General features: G+C 33.7%; 1 protein-coding gene across 3 annotated transcripts in view; it reads left to right on the top strand.

The window, feature by feature from the left end:
* LOC106708723 overlaps positions 1 to 21,324 on the top strand; it is a 105,914-nt gene that overhangs the window by 76,601 nt on the left and 7,989 nt on the right. For all 3 annotated transcript variants that reach the window (XM_045681756.1, XM_045681757.1, XM_014500270.2), the window contains 2 exons: positions 7,839 to 8,479; positions 15,196 to 15,308. In XM_045681756.1, the coding sequence (XP_045537712.1) occupies positions 7,856 to 8,479; positions 15,196 to 15,308 (737 nt within the window). In that variant the 5' untranslated portion in view covers positions 7,839 to 7,855. The remainder of the gene's footprint in view (positions 1 to 7,838; positions 8,480 to 15,195; positions 15,309 to 21,324) is intronic.

Raw genomic sequence — 21,324 nt, forward strand, 5'->3', positions numbered from 1 at the left:
GAATTAGAGTTAACTAAATTTAGACAACACAAATTTTCTATTAAACTGTGAGACCTGGTAATATTCAAAAGAAAACAATCAAACTTTTGTGCAGTATTTACATGTATCTGTTACTATTTGCACCCGGATATTCATTTGCTCATGCTCCCACAATTGAACATTTAATTTTACGTATAATTTGGTAATATATATATTTTTTGCTAAGGACCCACGAACAGACTTTAGTATTAACTACTTTTTTATTTATTAACATAGGTTTATCAATAACACTTCTTAACATCAGAGGGAACTTATTGTAACATTGATAAATAAACTATATAACCAATCCAGTGATACATCTCAACACATCAAACTATACAACTGAGATGCCGTCGATAACTTCTAGCATCTAATGATATATCGTCGGATCTAATGTTATATGTTAAATAAAGTTAAATTGCTCTCAGTGTACAGAGTGTACGTCACATGACCACGACACGACATAACGAAAACAACCGATTGCGGGTGATGTCTTCTATCTTTCTTATCACCTATAAAATCGTTATAGTCAATTAGTAAGAATATGTTTTGACTTATTTTCAACGACATTCTATTAATTTTAAAACAATCTTTCGATATACGCAAAAATCATAATTACACTAACACAATTATTCTATCTCTTTCTTCATTTTTTCTCGTTTTAGCGTATACTTTTTTTTGTTGTAAACAAACAAATTATCTTCGCTATTGTAATAATGTACGTCTCTTTTTAGCAGTCGTTGCAATATCAGCTGCTTCCTACTGAAAATGTTCGATTTAAATCTAAAATACCTTCAATTTAATAAAAGTTCTTTTGTTTTTACTAATGCTTCTTATTTAAAAGAAGTCCGAGACACATTAAATTCAATCTAATGAATTTCATTTTGTACAATGTAATAAAATAGTTTAGAATATCTCTAATGTAATAGAAATCCAAATTATAAATGTATACTTTTCAATACTATTTTACCTTACCTTATTAGGTTTACCTATTTACGCATTCATATATCCAATTTAATGGATATCCAAAATAGACGAAGATATATCACCAATTTAATGGAAATCCAGAGCACTACATATCTGTATTATCTATATATATAAAAGAAAGTCGTATTAGTTACACCATTTATAACTCAAGAACGGCTGAATCGATTTTACTGAAAATTGGTGGGCAGCTCAGAACCAGGAAACGGACATAGGATAATCTTTACCCCGTTTTCTATCTTTTTATTCCGCGCGGACAAAGTCGCGGGTAAAAGCTAGTTTTAGTTAAAATGATAGCCGATTTTCAAAATACGGCCTGTACCTGTCATTTTCCGTGAAATACTTAATTGCAGTTAATAGATAATAGACCCATATTTCGTATAACACTGTCTTAGATCCTAGAACGGTTCGTTGAAGAAGATTCACAAATACCTTTGCCAGAAATATAATTATTTCTGAACAAAATAAATATGTCAGTTGATACTTATTGTAGCATTTGATGTGTCTCGTTACAGAGAATATTTGATGACCAAATAGTGAGTAGATTAATATAACAGATTTAAAACATCTTTACAAATAAATCAGGCCACCCGTTGACCCCGCCTTTTATTGACGTTTCTTACACTTATGAAGATTGATATTGTAAGTACTCGAAGGTATAATAATTTACAATAATTTCAATCGCTTTTTTTACAATTAATTTTTTAAAGTTAGCTGTAATAATTTGTAAATATTATTGACAATTAATATTTTTGTGAACTAAACTTTAATAGACAAATATTCCTACTCATCATAATAAATAGATAACGACGGCGGAAGTGATATCGCATGCTTGCAATAAATCATCATTACTATTTTACACGTATACAACTTATAAAATCGGATAATACTGTAAACTAATGTTCCCCGTATCATATTGTCATCTTTCTTCTATTATGAAATCTGTAATAATTGTACTCTACTTTTAGGCATAAAATTAAATATCTTGATTGCAATGTTTCAATTTACACACAAGTATTTTATTACTTAGGGCACAAAATACGGACATAGTTACCAATTTTCTATTTTGTTGTTTTTTTTTTTTTTTTTTTTTTTTTTCACCTCGTCGCCATTTGTAGGACCATAGGGTCCCTAAAGATGATTAAGGACAGACACTGGCTCACCACTACCACACTGGAGCGCAGGCGCACGTCCGCTTCGTACCGCGTTCGTCACTCAACTACCCAGAGACAGCAGTCCCTCCAGTGTGGTACATGAGACAGTGAATTGTATCTATTCCATAGACACAAACACTACAAATAGGATTATTTAAAAAAGACAAGGTAATATCGTACTACGAGTATAACTGTGTTACTTACCCTAATTAGCGTCATTACATTTCTAGTTAAAATAAAATAACTCCCAGAGTCCGCCCAAGGTGGCCTCTTGCATAAAAACCGTCGACTCGTCTCCCAACTATTTTCATTCATGTTTATGTCTAGCTCCCCGTGCGACGCGTTCAGTTTTATTGACAACATAAATAGTGGAACCAAGTGTCGGTCCACAGAGTATAAAACGTGAAGAATTGACCCTACATATTTTAGTAACTTCGTCCACCTAGAATAGTTTCACGTTTGTCTATATACTTTTATTACTGTAGGAATCGTAAAAACATTTCCCATTTTCGTGTTAGGCAAAGAATTCGGAAGTTGTATTATACAGTACAGATATTATCTCTGCTAACTTTGACTGCAGGCTTTACTTTTCGTCTTATATGACACTAGCTGTCGCCTGTGACTCCGTCCGCGCGTAACTAAAGAAAAACGTAATAAGCCTATGTTTTCTTCCAGACTATGTTCTACATGTGTGCCAAATTTCATGAAGATCCGTTGAGCCTTTCCAGAGATATCTTCAAACAAACATCCATCCATCCATCCATCTAAACATTCGCATTTACAATATTAGTTAGTATGATAGGGAGGGAATATTCAGTACTTATCATTAGAAATTCTTGATATTTTTTACTTGAACGTTTTGCAAAATTCCATTACAAAAAGTACAAAACATTTAGCGACAAACTCCGAAAATGTCACACGCAAAACTCATTAAACAGAATCAAATTATGCAAAACAAAGATCCAGCGAGCAACATGTTCGGCGTACTAATTTCAAAGCCAACAACATGCACTCACACACTCACACTTCCATACCCGAAATACAGAATCAGTATTCAAATCGGCCCACGTACCGGCAATTATAGTAACTATATACAGAAACTAGAGACGAGAGCTTTTTAATCGATTTATCGTGAAATCGTTCATTTTTCAAAGATTGTATCCTTTTAAAATCGAATTGATGTTCTCCAAAAACTGCAACATCAAAAAACTATATTTTTTTAAATTCCGCACTAGTTACCACAATGTAACTTAAGAAATAATTAAGAGTTCATTTATAAATATCTTAATTAATTGATCACAAATGGAATCGATATTTATAAATATCGATTCGTGACCAGCATCCTCGCCCAAACTCGTCTTCCCATAGATATTTTCAACCTTATTAAAATCGGGACTCTCTAATAGCTTCTTGGGTCTGTGCACGTACGGGATTCCTTGTAAATTGGCATCGTTTGAGATCTTAATTAAGCCTCTTCAGTTTTTAGACTGGCATCGGTGGCTAGCCACGTTCAGACCTGTCGTCCTTTAGACTTCTGGCTTAACTGTCTTAATGAGTTCCGAGTTAAATTTAATGATAGCTTTTGCTTGGGACTCTTATAATGAAGGTTATTTATGTTTGCGTAGCGTGCAATTGTTTTATAATTCTAAATTTGATTACAATTAGAAAGTGGTAAATAATAATTCGATAATCAGACATTTTAAAGGACCCATAAGATTTTTTTCATTAGAAAAGAAAAAAAACTCTTGCATACAGTACGTGACAAAGAACCAAATTTATTTCGGTCTGTATTTTGTTATTTAGACATCAAGAATACACTGTCATCACAACTGATATAATAAACAAATCAGTAGATTGTTTATCATATAGTCCATTTTAAAACTGTCGACATTATATCTTCGAGTCGCGTGGTGCTGCGCTACGGAATATGTAAATTGAAAATACTTCACAAACTTCGATTTCATGTATAAAGTATCTAGACTATTTCATTATGGTAACAATAGAGATGAACATACTGATCAAAAGAATAAAGCTACTGATCTAATAATGTCTAAGAAATGTAATTTTGAGATATTATAGTCAGTAATGCTTTAAGATAGGTCTCTCAAAGAAATACCTCAAAGCCTAAATCCTAAAAACAATTAAAACTCGATCAAAAACTAGTATTACTTGTAAGAAACTTATAGATAACATAAATATTCAAACGTCCAAATAATATATTGTGATCGTAATTGTCCCGAATTAAGATGCAATGTCCTATCTCCTACAAACTGGAAGTATACCAATGTATTTGGCGAGAGCTCATCTCGCCTCTCAGACAAAACGTTGAACTCAATATGTGAGCATCCGGCATAGTTGCCAACTCTTGTCAACCTCCCCTCTTCCCGCAAGGGGACAAGTTAGGCAAGAGGCGTGCCGTTGGAAACGAATACGAAGTCTTGGCAGGGACGCCTCTTGGCAAATGCTTGGCAACTCGAAACGTAGTAACGTATCCGTTTTTATTTTGTTAGCTAGAGCGTACTAAGTTGGGATCAACCTATATTCACTAGATGAATGAGTATGAAATTAGGTTATGAGATTGTTTTGCTTCTTGCGATGTGTAGAAAGTCATTTATAGAGGCAATTGGTCCTATTCTTATAGTAGTTTTTATTTTTTTGGCTACGCTATGTCTGGTGAACTTTTATCTATTCAGATCTTGGTGATTTCATTTGCTAAGAATGTTTTAAAAACTGCTTAAAACCTGCTTCTTTGCTTCATACTATTTAGCGGTATTCTTCTTAGTAACACACACGGGTGTTGTGTGAGGAACACGTTCAATACGTATGTTTAATTTCTTATTTGATGGTCAACAACAAGATATTAGTTTAACAGTTAAACAAATACTTTTAAAAGTTATGTACAAAGCCACTGGCTACCCGATCTCTGTGTCCACTGAATCACGATCTATACAAGAAGCCGTCGAACGTTTTAGCTTTAAGAGGATGAAATATATTTAGTTGTTTGTTTTGGTGTTAGCCGCGGCAAAGGTCTAATGGCTCGGGCGGCCTCCGGTAGCCAACTTGGACCTTTCCTTTATCTTTTATGCTAACTATGAGCAATAACGCACGGGTGAAAGCTTAAAGACCACGCTTTAAGTTTCTTAACATTTGTTTTTGTTCGTGTATCGACCACCTACGTGACTGCATATCTTTAGAATGACGTTTTCGATAACAATGTTGCAAGAGGACTGTAAGGAATAATACATTGATTCCTTTCTACTCTTGTAGCTACTTTGATATTTTGTATTTCTTTACTTAACCGAAAATTGTATTTTTTTAAATTACATAATTTTATCCGTAAAACATTTGTAACATTTCGATTATTATACATGTTAGTAAGTAGTTGTAGTTTGACCAATTTTACTTGAAATGAAATCTGATTCAAAATAATTTAAAAACTATCTCAATGTTTGAACAAATCAAATACACACATGATTATTAAACATTCACTTTTGTAATATAACTTATTATGACAACCCACAATCGTGTTTACATTCGAGCAACGTCTAACACTACATCAAAATATGGAATGTGGTCGAAAACTAACTTTGACTCATCGATTACATTCTATGTCGATTTTAAAAAATAACATTGATGAGTAATCGATTTACATAAATCAATATAAAATATTAATCGAAAATACCATTATTAGATTTCAAATTCAGAAATGAAGTACGAAAGTATATATAGAAGTAACGCCACTAGAGGTCGCCAATGTTGATTTAATTGTCTATGATTTTGGAACGAAGTTCCTTATCGCGCGTTGTGAAAGGGGGCTAGACGGAAAAAATTCTAACGAAAAGTTGTCACGACACTTTTTGCTATAGTAAGTATGTTAACGACGAATGAGCGCTACTTCACCATGGCAACGACGTGACAATATATAACGAAAATTCATAGAAGTAAAATGTACTTCTTGTGAAGACTTAAGTGTTTTATTCCTATGAATACTAAATAAATTTATTAATAATGAATAAATTTATTCTATAATAAACATTGGTTCCTTCACTAATTAATTGAAAGGAACTTCGTTCCATCCAGGTGTCCCTTGACACCTCTCAAGTTTTTTTTTTAATAACCATCATAAATATAACATACTAAACTCGACAGATATCTAGAAATCGAATCATTTTATCGGTAAGAAAACTCGTTTAAAATTCTTATTATTATTTAACGCTTTGAGAATTGTAATCTTGTAAATACGTAGTACTGTTCTTTTAACGTATTTTTCATTCCTCTTTACCCAAGTTTACCTGTCGACCTATTCAATTATCAGCATTTCATACATCTCGTTGAGATCTTTTACAAGAAAGTACTGGCATTAAACTCAGACATGCTGTCAGAGGCCTGTTGACCCTGCGACCTCGCAATCTCACGCACATACTTGCGAACGTCTTATGCCTTTATAATCGCGAGCAATGTCCCGTATCTATAGTACAATACATCTTTATTCCATATTAAAAACAAGAAATAAGAAAAGAACGTGAACCCGAAGTGAGTGACGACTGAAACGACGAATGATTTGAAGGACGAAACTATTGTGACGACCACATATTTAGTATAAGGACAAGGATTTCAACAGTGATAGACGCCAGCAACAACAACATTTCTGTTGCACGAATGGGTCGACCACACATAAGACAGGCTTGAAGTGGTAGCAATTACGCGTTTCGCCTGAGTGTGGTGCCGGAGGCCTAATTTTAGTCTTTCCCTTCCCACCCTTTTCCCTTGATTGGAAGGGGATGTGGATTGGACGAAGGAGGGAATGAATAGGAAGGGGAAATATTCACTTCCTGTGTGTCCCCTCCTCCGTCGATAGAGGTAGGATTCGCATCTGAAATTGCGGATGTCTATGGGCAGGGGTGGCTACGCTATTTCGGCGAATTCAGTTGTCCTCTTGCTTGTTTGCCACCTATTGATATAAAAACAATACTGCTGAAACAAAGAAGAAACGTCAATAAAAGTTTTCATCAAATAAAATAATCATAAACAAAACTTCATTTTAGATAGATAATTATTATAGCTTACATTTAATAAAAAGCTAAATTTCTTTAATTAATTAAATCTTTATCAAATATTTAATGACAGAATGTAACAATGATATCACCAGTAATAAAATAACAAGCATTTAATACTTGTTTGTAAAACTATGATCCGTTTAAAAAAACAGTCAAATACGCAATCATGATAGAAAGAAAACGTGACGTTGGCCCGTTGCTCAAAAACCATCCGTCCAATTTGAATTGATAAAAAATAAATTAAAATAAGCATTGGACGAGGCGCAGATGATATCGACACCGATGTATTGTGCTACGGACGAGGTAGCCTCTAATTGCGGTCCCTTTGTTATTCAAAATGAGGTGTTAGCTCTTCTATTAAATAATAAGTAGTTTAATTCTACTACGAGATCGATACATTTAAAGTTAGATAAGAAAGCGGTTAGTCGACGATGTCGTTTTAAATGTGATCGGTTTTGATACAAAAATACATCTAGATGAATACAAATTAGAGACGTCTGTGAATCCCAAGAATTTGATTAATATGTTTAAAAGATACATACTTCATAAATATAAATTTCTTACAAAATAACTCACGTACTAGTTCAAATATAATAAATTACTAACTGTGTTTTTTTTGTTACAGATCATAGAATATTGCGTATGGACGAAAGAAACAACGATAGTCCAAGAGAGGCGTCATCGCGCGCTATTTGGACGGTAAAAAATGTGTGGAATGCAAGCTTTACTTCAATCAAGAGAGATTTGTTGGAATCTAAATTGACTGATACAATCAAATATTTCTTCAACAAGGAAGACCAAAATGTTCCGAATGTCAATAAAGAAGTTAATACCGAAATTCTTACTGCAGAAGCGAGTGATATTAAAAGCGAACGTCTTATAGCAATCGAAGTAAGAAGAAATATAGAAGATGATTTAAGAAATGAAGAAGACGAGGAAATCAGAAAGAACGTGTGGAGCGATGTTGATGATGAACTATACATAGCCAATTTAATTAAACTAAGAACTTCAAATGAAGACAAACGTGTGAAACGTGATACTAGTGCTTACATAAGTGTTAGTGATATCGGAGATAAGGTTGTGAATAGTGTTAAGTTAGATTACGAGATGTGGGAGTTAGAACCAACGGATCTAACGGAGTGTGACTGTCTCGGGCCGCCTCCGGAGTTCCTACTACCTCCGCCTCCGCGACCGCCTTTCCTGCAAGCCGAATACTACTGTGGGGATGATCCAATTCCTGATCTTGAGACATGCGACACAGAACCAGTAAGTATTCTTCACGTAATTTGCTAAGATCTTTAAGAAATATTTATGATCCAACTAAAACATGTCATAGATCTCATAAAGCTGTAAAATTAAATAACATTGAGAACATAATAGAAATAGTAATACCCTTCGTAGATTAGGGATGAGAAAATAAATACAGATGTTAACAATGTTTTGAGTTTCGAGAGGGAAAAGGAAACCGACCTATTTAATTGGAATATTACTTACGTCAATAACAGAAATGCCAAAGTTAACTATGCTTCTTATTTCGTAGCTATAAAATAAATCTAAAAAGTCATAAAATTTCAATGAGGTTACAATTTTATATTAGATAAATCTTCACATATACGAATGTCGTTTCCCTTGTCGGATTTATAGGACATAAATTTAAAAGTATGTCAATTTTTAAAACAATAGACAGCAAAATTTGATGAATTATTTCAAGTATTTCCCTCCTCATTTTATAAAAATGATTCATTAACCAATTTTAAGTCCAAAGATCGTAAGTTGCGATAACTTAATATTCCTAACATCGGCTATAGATAAAATGCTTTGTAAGGAATGTGGGGTGCGTTAATCTTTTTTAATACTCAGGTAAGCGGAACGAACGATTCGAAACACAAACAATTTCCTTTGTTTTCGTTAAACATTTAAAAGCCCCTACCAGGATCGAATCGAAATTCTTATCTTTCGAAAGCGTTTTACGTTTTGTTCTAAAAATGGGTAATGAATAAACAACTACGCACGGCTCTTATCTGAGTAAATATTTGATATGCGGGTCCTTAATGAAGCCGTGGCAGCGACAATGCGCATTATCTCACCATCTTTAAGTTTTTTACGAGTGTAAAGATACCTTTCTCTGGCAGTTCGTTTGACATGCTTCCATGAAATGATGGAGCTGTAGTAATAACGAATCGCAGTGAGATTTTAGTATGTATGTGTAATACTAACATTGATAGAACTTATCTTGTTTGTAGACAGTTGTTGAGCAACTCGTAGAATGCTGGAATTTTGAAATGCTCATAATATGATGTATGCTTTTTAAGTTTACCTTTAAGATTATACGTAAAATACACAGTAATTTGACTTTATTTAAACATCACGATTCATCACAGACTACAGTAAATATAAAGCGTTTGACAAGAGAAAATTGTATACATTTCATAACCGTGCATTTCCACTGCCTAGACATCTGTACAACAAATAAATAATATGTTTCCATAATTTCTTTTTCACTGCTATTAGATATTTAATAATCTCTTTTAATTGGAAAATACCAGCCAATTACCTTTGACCTTACATCAGTCAAGTATAACTCTCAGATTTTTAATACATCTACTCAATTAATAAAATTGAAGTGTATGTATGAAATATCGAAAACAAAACACAAATCTTATTTCGCAAGCATGATATTTTTCTTTTGTCTCTCTTCTGTCCGTATGTGGAAGTAACTTGCCATTCTTTTTTAGTCCAGGCTGACAAATTCACGTGCAACTGCTAGTTTAACTATAAAATAAAACTCTTTATAAAATTCCCACAAAGCCAATTAGTATTTCCACGAACTAGATCAAATTTCAAATTGATATCTTAATTTAGTCATCTAAAAGTCGTTTGTGTTTTATTTATCGATTCATAATTTACCAACTGTAGAACATTTTGCGGTCGGCTTGATTGAGATATCCGAGGCGTCGACTATAACAAGGTTTTAAATGAATTAAAGAACACCCAGTGCTAATAAGCAGGTCGGCCGCAGTGGGTGTTCCATGATGACTCCAACTTCGTCACGCTACCAAGAAACGATGAGTGAGAAGCTATGCGATTTTTTTATAACTCGTTAATATTCATCGGCTTGTTATACTTGGATAATGATTTCGTTTAAAAGTTTTTTTATAAATACTTTTATCTATATTAAATTCATATAATGATTCTTTTTCCTAAGAAAAGGTGTAATTTAACCTCCATGGTAAGATAAAGGGGAAATGAGATATTAATTATCAAAAAAAGTAAAGTAAATCTCTAATCTGGTATCTTTAATTTCAATCTAAAAATTTAAGAAACTCAAGCCGAGTTTTTTCAAAATAATCTTTTAAATAACAATATTATCTCGTCTTAATCCAGCTTAAAAAGCCAAAAGCGATTTTAAACAATTCGTTAACTTTCCCCTTTATAAGGACCATGAATATTTATTATAATACTTTAGACTTACCTATTAGTAGAAGGGCCATTGTCGGGGCGTTCTGTTAACAGACAAGCAAATTAAAAGCTCTAATAAGCCCTAAATGTACTTTAAAATGGGCCTCCAAATGTTCCCCTGGAGCGCAGCTAAAACGATCAACCACCCGCTTTTAAAGTACCAAGATAAAAGTCATTACATTACTAATTCGTGCTGAGACATCCTAAAAGACAATGAACCTTGTTTGGTGTATACTCACATATAATTGTTAAGGATGATATAGCAAGAATAGATGTTTAAAATGTGCATAAATTTAACTCGGGTTACATTCCTTATGTTTTGTTTTTTTCGTTGGATACGGTTTAAATATTAAGCTCCATAAAAGACGTTTACACATCTACAGATGTCTACCTGTTTTAATTGCTGTGTAGTCGGCTTACTAGCTGTCGCCCGCGTCTCCGTCTGCGCGAAAATAAAAAAGTAATAAGTATCCTATAGGTTATTCAAGACTATGTTCTACATATGTGTCAAATCTGTTGAGCTGTTCCCGAGATAATTTCAAACAAACATCCATCCACCCATCTTAACATTAGCATTTATTATATTTGTAAGATAGCTTAGATCTCGTATAGTTTAACCGATATTTTTTATATAAAATGTTTCATTTTAATAGAGTAATAAGTTAGTTAATTAATTAACAATTGTATGTTGTAACCTTAATTGTGATTCAACGACAAAATTGAGGTCCATAATTAAAGACTTACACAATTCCTTTTAGTGGACTTTTTATTAATTAAGGCTGGGTCATTGACAAATCGGCCACCGACTTAAGATGGACAGTTTGATAAATTTCGGGCACGGTACATTTTGAATGTTGTCGTTACGAAGACGTGTTTTTTTTACGTTCTATATTGTTGTATAAAGATTTTACGATACAGGTCGATTAATTGTCCATCGTACGATGACGGATATCGTCTCAGATAATGCCAGGTTATGACAAATTGACGTAATCTATAGTAACCGTGGCTAAATGTTCTATTGTACAACAGATCATTTTGATAACGCTATTATGTTAGGATATTAAACGATATTTATTCTGCAAATAATATAAAATAAATGCCATACAAAGCCGCTCGTAATAAGGTTTCCGATATTGCAGATTCAAGGTTCAACAACATATGGATGTTTCTCAAAAACATATTTCTCTCTAGGTTATTTATTTTCTATTTTCTTTAATAAAAATGGAAATAATCTTACTAATAATATAAATGCGAATGTTTAGATGGATGGATGGATGTTTGTTTTAAGGTATCTCCAGAACGGTTCAACGGATATCGATGAAATTTGGCACAGATGTAGGTCATAGTGTTGAAGAACACATAGGATACTTATTGTTTTTTTTTAATTCCGCGCGGATGGAGTCGCGGACGACTGCTAGTACTACGAGTTCACAGTGAGAACTTATGGTAAGCCATACTAAGTTGACGGAGTTGCAGCTGTTAAACGGTTTTAAAGAAAGTAAAGTGCATAAAAAATACGAATTCGAAGTGTATACTTTATGGTATTTAATTAAAATAAAAAATGGCTTTCCCGAATTTTCCGAAATACGCGTATTCGTTACCTTGTGACGTTATTTGCGATTCCTGTCACGTATAACAAAAATGTGCAAGAGATGCTCGCATACGCTGTTTGACTCACGAAAAGTATAGTTATAGATATATTTTTTCTTTTGCCCTTATAAGGGCACCTCAGGGACTAGCTGTAGTCAACTTTACTTATTCATCATCATTTCTTCCCATTGTTTCTGAATTGCTCTCTACTGACCGAAGTCTTCATAAATATATATTTTTTTATATGAAGGTTGCAAACGAACAAGCGGCCACCTGAATTCGCTGAAATTGCGAAGCGACCGCTGTCCATAGACATCCGTAATTGCAAATGCATTGCCCACATATTTATGGACAGAGGAGGAGACGCAAAGAAAGATAATATTTCCTCTTCTTTCATCAAATCCACTTCCCCTTCCGACTCTTTCCTTATAAAGGAAAGGATGGGAATGTGATGGGGATTTCTCGGAGGAAGGGGAAATAATCTCTTTCTTTGCGTCCCCTTCCCCATTGATTAAAGGTAGGCAACGCATCTGCAATTCTCTATAGGCAGTGGTCGCTTCGCTATTTCAGCGAATCAGGTAATCTTGCTTGTTCGCCGTAAAAAAAGGACAGGAAAGCGGGCTAAAATTAGGCTTCCGCAACGCACACTCATAAGACGCAAAAGCGGAATCGATTCCACTTAACGCCTGTCTTCTGAGTGGTCGTGGTATTGGATTGGATAGTGGAAACGCACCTTTAAATAATTCTTTTCCTCTTAGCACATCATTCCCACTACTAAGCAATACATAAACAAACAGCACGCCCTAATTCGATAAAATCTATCCAATTACTGAATATAATAATTCTGTCTCCCCCGTCCCCCAACTACCCTCACTAATTGCGTTCGCTGCGTTGCGTATAAATGTTTTTATTATAGAGAAAACATTATTCCACCCTCGTGTCTAACGTTCTATACATTTTTGTGCTGATATCTTGAAAATAATCAGCACTGCTTGCGTTTTATCTATTCTTTTTGTTGTTCAGTTATTACTAGTGTTGACAGCCTTAATATAATTATAATAAATACGTTCGAGGGTTCTGTTTTAATTAGAGATTATTTTAATTAAGAAAAGTGAGTCGAATAGTTTGCTTGAAAGCTTAATGTCTAACTTAATATTAAAATTAAAATATTAATATTAATCTTTATGATATTTTATGTTTAAAAGATATTTAAGTATTAGTTAAATATTTTAGTTATTATATTAAACATGACTCGCATTTCGAATTTACTTTGGTCATTAAAATTATAGTGGCATTGAACGTGTTAAAAGAAACAAAAGACTTGATATTTTTGTTTCCATTTTGTTTCGAAATTCAAACAGTGTTTAAGAAAAAAAAGATTCATACATTTATGAACTAAGGTTATTTTGTACGAGTGTACGTTTAACGCATCGTATCTTGTTAGAGAAAAAAATATATATTATATAAAAAATATATGAAACATATACGGAATCTAACATAATGGTTATACGTGCCGTTGTCTCACTGTTATTACTAGGGGAGACAAAAAGAATATAATGCAACCACTTAGGGTTGAAAGGGAGGGGCGAAAAAATTATATGAAATGACCCCTTTTTTGTTAGACATTCGAGTATTGCGTGACGACTATTGCACGAATAATATTAATATATTAAACACCTACCCCTCAGAAATTTCGTAACAAAAAATCTATCAAGTTATTACGGTATGGCGTGTAGTGGTTTGGGGTTGGAATGAACACTTTATTTTTTTTCTGACAGCAAATGTTAGACATGTGCTATGTCACACTGAAAAAAAGTTATTAACTAAGGAAATTGTAGTCAGTACTTTTTCAACATAAACTGAACAGTACAAAATGCTTAAATGTGAAACATTTAATTCCTCATTTCAATGCAATCAATTTAAATTAAATTTAAAGTTTAGAACGAATCCTGCCAAAGACGCCGCGATATATTTAAGTGGCACACATTTATGGTAGATTAATTCCGGATTGATTTAAGAGACAACCTTTGACAAATCATAATGAATTGTTAATCTACAAAAATTGACAATTAACTTAAAGACTATTTAGCCCTTGTTATGTCAATACAGTTTTAAGTAAAAAGTCGATATTGTAACAGAGTACTAAGTTTGTTAAATCGGCAGAACAATCGTATCGTCGTGTCAGACGGACAGTTGGAACTGTGCCAAGTATTTCCGAATTGAATTATTCGATACCATTGATACGTTCCCTTTGATTAATTTTCCTAAAGCTTTCGTCTCGTATTTGATACACTGAATTAGTGTTTCTAAACGGATTAAGATGTAAGTTAAAATTTACGTAACGATTTTTTTTTAGTTATAAAGAGAGAAATGGAATCTAAATGGTGCATTTTGGGTTTTGTATATCGACGTCCATAAAGCTTAGCAGATCATATTTTAGTGTAATAATAGTTAAAAAAATTAAACACTACTGTAGAAAACCAAATTATCAAATTATTTAGTCACCTAAGTAACTAAATATTGGAAAGTTCTTGTGTATTTTCATTAAAAAAAAAACATAGAAAATATGTTTTATTTGCTTGCATTGTTAGTGAATTTTTTGATCCCGTCTGCGCATTTTTAGATCGTACTTGTATCCGAAGCGGCATTTTAGCGCTCCGGGTGCACGGTACTCGATTGAATCGGGGTCGGAGCTTTTCGTCGGTTACTCCATGCGTTTGATTCGGCCCTCTTCAATTTATTCGTTAACCAGTCGAGCATTGTATGCGGTTGAATTTTATCCGTTGATTTTGTTATTTAGTTAAAACAAGTGAGGACACTTAATCAATTATCAAATTGTATATACGAGCTTTAAATAAAGTTTATTGTCCTAAATATTGTATACACTAGTCCAGAAGTTACTAAATTATGTGTGACTTTGTTTCTATTTACAGAAGATAGACGCGTACAACCACAGCGGGCCATCGTTCCAGACGTCTGCAGTGATCGCTCTCTGCTCTGTCGTGCTGCTTGTTGGTGTGCTTGTTGGTGCTGTCCTTGTCTGGAAGTAAGTTTTCTTTATTTCTTTATCAAAGCTAATGTATTTTCTTACTATGTTGTGAAGAAACCATGAAATTAATAAGAAAAAACAATGGATAAATCTCACTCATTTAAGAATAGCTTAAAATACTCCTGATACCAATCTGTTTGAATAATTTTCACACACACAGTTTTTAAAAACACAAATTAAATAGGCAGTACAGATTAAAAATATAACGACGTAAAGCTTTTGTATTTTCTGTATTAACATAACAATCTATATATATAAAAGAAAGTCGTGTTAGTTACACTATTTATAACTCAAGAACGGATGAATCGATTTGACTGAAATTTGGTGGGCAGGTAGCTTAGAACCAGGAAACGGACATAGGATAATTTTTACCCCGTTTTCTATTTTATTTTTTATTCCGCGCGGACGGATGGGGGTAGAAGCTAGTATATATATAAAAGAAAGTCGTGTTAGTTACACTATTTATAACTCAAGAACGGATGAATCGATTTGACTGAAATTTGGTGGGCAGGTAGCTTAGAACCAGGAAACGGACATAGGATAATTTTTACCCCGTTTTCTATTTTTTATTCCGCGCGGACGGAGTCGCGGGTAAAAGCTAGTTATTTCTAAATTAACAACTACGTCAACAATAAATTACGTCACAGCTACGTCATAACAAAACACGATCAAAATCTGATCTCATACATTCATTCAAAATGAGCCGTGACGTCGCGTCATATAAATTCTCTCGCAACAGCCAACAATAACATTAATTCTATTAAATGGCATCCATAATAAATCATTCAGATAACGGTTGAGAGGGAAATTTTCACAAATTAGCGGCCGACGTCGAACGTAGTAACGACGTCGCATTGCCACTGACAGTTTAAATGGCGTTAAAAGACAAACAGACGACATTTACACTTGTCTGTTTGTTCATTTGATTTATCGAACTGATCGTTTTAAATTCATTCTCGTTGTTTGATATAAATGAAAAACTATTGCATATTGTACAAACTAGTACTGTATTCTGTTGAATAACATTCTTAAATTATGTTTATTTTCAATGTTAAAGGATCATAATGTAGTTGTGTTGTTGGTCTTAATTGTGATTATATTGATGCAGACTTTTTTGGATCAAAAATATTCTGAACTATACGAGTTTTTTTTTTTTTGCGTAACCAATAGTTTAATAAAGACTAGTGCAGCAGATAGTCTTCAAAATTCAAGTTACTATGACATTTTGTTCCATTTTAACATAACAAAATAGTACCATTTTGTATGCTAAAATTTGCGCTCATTACACACTGTGAATGGCACCAATTGTGAAGTTAACAAATTTGTGAATAAACAGCGAATTCACGTATTCACGTACGGTGATTTCAAGAATTAGTTCTGAACGTGGAAGCGTCGACAGGGTGCCACTGACAGTTTAATCGCCGTTAAAACCGTCGTCACACGTCGCCCTCGGAGGCAATGGCTTGAGAAAGTTGATTAGAGTGGCTGTCACCTAGTCGGGATTTAATCCCGGTCTTAAATACTGTATTCAAGTTGGAAGATGTAGCGTCATTCATGTGGAAAACATTTTATTGCATCTTTTTCTTATCTCTTTAATTGTCACTCACTTTTTCGGTCAACTTAATTTTGAATGACTTAATTGTATACCTCTATCTTGGGGTAGGCTCCGAGCCCCTAGGTGGGGACGTATAGTGAGCTGATGATGATGATGATGATGATAATTGTATATTATTATTGATATGATTTATACTAGGAACAGTAAGATGTCATAATTTGATTTAAAACACATCATACATTTCACGTCATCTGCTTTTTTGCATATGTCTATATTTCTAAGCCGTTGTGTTTTTTTTTTTAGTTTTCTACTAGCTTTTACCCGCGACTCCGTCCGCGCGGAATAAAAAAATAGAAAACGGGGTAAAAATTATCCTATGTCCGTTTCCTGGTTCTAAGCTACCTGCCCACCAATTTTCATTCAAATCGATTCAGCCGTTCTTGAGTTATACATAGTGTAACTAACACGACTTTCTTTTATATATATAGATTACTGAACTCAATACATTAATTAACTGATGTCAATCATATTTTTCAATCATTGCTTGATCCTCTATATGCTTTGATAGTAACCCGCTACCGCTATCTCTTTTAATTTGTACCAAATGCATTGCTTTAATTATACCCGTCACAATATTCTCGCCGCCGCGTTACGGCCAGTTTGAGGAGGTCGGATTTAGGTAAAGTATATGTTACACATGTGATAAGCGTCCCATAGTGACTAATGCTGCTTTAATTAAGCATTCAAACCGAAGATAAGATAATCAGGGGCCGGTTGGAAAGTTTATAAATTGGGCAATTATTTGTGTATCAACACATCGGAATAGTTCCCGTTTTGGTTCGATCTCACCGACTTACCGGCATTTGTTTGTAATTATTTCTCGTGTTCAGATAACATCACTAAGTTATTTTCGAGTGGAATCAGTTACATAAATCCTTATACTATTTTATTGGCTGCATCTTTTTTGATAATTAATTAGTTTTAAACAAAAAAAAAGTTACGTTATGACATATAGTTTCTATGTACATTTGGATTCTATTCACAATGTCTATCTTATGTTATGATCACTTTACTTATGTAACTTTTGATTCACAAAAGATCATCATCACTCGGTCGGTAGTAAGGTAGTAAATTTATTAAAAGCTTACGTTATTTGTTTTAATATCAACTGTAACGTTTGCAACGATTGATTTGTATTTCTTACTCGCTAGCTTAAAATCATCTGCATCTCTTTATAATCTACATTTTTCTTTCTATACCTGACATTCAACATTACTGGTTATTATTTCTGCGTTGATCAACAGGTGACACTCATTTCTTTCTTTCTCAATATCAAATACCAATATTATCTTCAAAAACAAATTAAATCACTGAGTTGGTCTAATACTATTTAACATATGTTCATAATATAATGTACCTTATTGAGCAACATTAAAAATTCCATAAATATTTACACCATTAGTTGGAATGGAGTTTATCATAAAATTATTCATAGCTATGTTCCAGAAACTGAACACGAATCGTAATAATTTTAGAACAATATGGCGGCATACCGTTAGCGTTTATTATTCATAAATCATACGACTGTCAATACGTAAACAAAGGCTAATTCGGGAAGCATAGTGTTTAGTAGTTTCCCGACAAATCCGTCGACTAAAGATAACACGGGCAACTTGTTTCGAAATTCTAATAGGATATGTAGCTCGGCGTGTGGTGGCGCTGGCGCCAGAATTTAGAATCACTATTGCTAATATTTAAGTCTACAGTTTTAGTAGTCGCTGCGTGCCTTCTAACTAAAATATCTGGTGATATACAAGACACATAGCTTTAATTATCTTCCTGTCCTTCTACTAAGACTATGTACGGTATGTGCTACTCTTGCATCTCTGTCAGTCCTATCTAAATTCACTTTCATTTATGCATATCCATTTCATATGCACTCATGCTATCTTCGGTCTTCCTACCTTTTTAGCTATCCACATTTAATCTTAATTTCTTGTTCCTGTATCTCATTTCTATTATATTGTAAGGTGGGAAACAAGCAAACGGATATCTGAATTCGCATATAGAAAAATCATCATGAAGGGTAGTGGAGGGTATACACAGAAACATTCCTCTTTCTGTCCTCTCCTTCAAATCGTCTTCATAAGTAAAAGGGCATTAAAATTAGCATCGGGACTACACATCGGACTAAAGGTAGAGTTGCTACCACTCCACACCTGTCTTCTGTGCAGTTCTGGTATTTGACCAGTCTAAATGGCTCATTCGTACAACAGATGTTGTTGCGTCTACCACTTTTAAAAATGTCGATGTTCTAATTTTAAACTAACCTTCATTATATGAATATAGGTGTGAAAGTTTTTATTTAGGTCTTAGTGTCCGAATATTCACGTTAGTTTATAGTCATAATATACTCGTATTTATAATTCAGAGTATTTCGAGACTCAAGATAGGAGTTATTGAATATTTATGTACAAAATCACTTCCGATTGTTGAGCGTAAATTGTAATATTCAAGCTATAACATATACAAGTTCATTTCCAATGCTAATGAGAATTCGTATTGAAATTATAAACCAACATTCATTTAGAGTTCCCACATAGAGTAGTATAACAAGTTATATTTGATGATTACAATAAAACTGAATTTCATTAAAACATCTGCTTACTTATAAGTTTTTTTTTCGTTATTTTCATGCGTGACTAATTATGCCAAATTTATACGTTGTGTTTCACACCGGTTTACGATTGGCCAAGTATATATACGTCAACCAATGAACGTCGAGGGCGGGCACTCATGCGCATATTCTAGTATCATTTTGCATTTATGATCTACAATGTGTTAATAGTTTGATATTTATGAGCTTCGTGAAATGATCGCTTCGTCTAGATATTATTATTATTGAAAACTACGGAACAAAGATCCGTTTTTATATTTTTACTTGTCTTTCAATACTTGGCAACATAATCAACCACAAAACAATAACATTAGTAATGCATTGCTAAAGAATAAGTGTATAAGAACAATAAAGAAATAAAGAATTTAGTCTAGCCATCTATGTCAATTAAAAAATTAACGCCCGTCCAGTTTTCGTGAGTAACTGTCGAACAACTCTCAGGACGGAATTTCACCCTCGAAAAACTTCGCGTAAACTCGTCGAGAGGTTCTCAAGCCTCAACACGGGTGGGGTCGCGGAACAATAGACTATTACGGGGCCTTTTTGTCTTGGCTTTGAGAGGCCAAGCACTCTATATAAGTGCAAGCCTCAGGTAAAAAGACGCCCTATGGATTTAGCCCCTAACTTTGACTGTTTTATTCCCTTGCTTCGAATTTCATTAGCTATTTCGCTCCACTATTAGTAAAGACGACAAAGAGTAGCTATAGTAATGTTATTCCAAGTGATCTTGCTTACTCTTTGACCTATTGGTACTGTAAAAAGCTAGACAGTATGTAGTCTTTTGTTTTAGTTCTTTGTTCATTAAGGATTTTGTTACGAAATGATATTCAAATCATCTTACAAAATAGAAGCGAAGTCAGTTCGTCGAGATAAGAAATCTACAGCTTTACATCTTTATTAAGCCGCTATTGTCTCTCTCATTATGGCGAACGAATTGTATGGCGTTGATTTCGAATCGGCGCAGCTTATTATCGACAATCTGCATACAATCACATATTTGCATAATATCTCAATTCGTTGCGTTGTGCACTCGTATGAATGGCCGGGGAACATTTCACGCATGGCTGTACTGAGACATACGGATGTTAAGTTTATCCAATGCTTTTGTTTTTAATATAGCCAGATGATTAAAATTGCGCAACACGTGCGCCATGGTGTCGTATTTGTTGAACTTTGATTTGATTGGAATGAATAATTGTTGCAAGTAAATTCTTCGTCTTGAAACAACATAATAATTAGTTTTAATTTTAAATAGTTTTTTTACATATTCTCAGTTGAAATAAAATTTACATTGGCTTCATGTTTGTTTGTGGTGTATTTGAAAGCGATGTGGCTTTAAGATTTTCTTGTTTGTGCAATATTGTAAACAAAAAGCAACCAGATGTTGCATTGACACCGAATGCGAAGCCTTGACACGATAGAAAAAAGAAACTGTTCAGTGAGCGTATTTTTGAATCTCTTCCAACTCACTATTTGTTCACACAAGTTCAAACATTATGCTTACTTATGGTGGAAGAAACTTGTTATAGTACAGTTTTTTTCTAAAATCATAAAGGCATTATTTTGAAGTTGCCAGCGCCATCTACAATCTATGAACTGCGTTGTACAGGCAACAGGTATACTACAGTTTCTGCAGTTTTTACTTAATTTCCTATCGTTTGTGTCCATATTTTCAAAATAATGCCGTACTCAGAAATGGCAAATGGTCGCTACGAGAGATAAAGAGCCTACTAAAGATTTTATGGGAGTTTATTGACATTGACAGGGGCCTAAAAGTTTTA

This window comes from Papilio machaon, chromosome 17 (genome assembly GCF_912999745.1).
Source record: "Papilio machaon chromosome 17, ilPapMach1.1, whole genome shotgun sequence".
NCBI lineage: Eukaryota > Metazoa > Arthropoda > Insecta > Lepidoptera > Papilionidae > Papilio > Papilio machaon.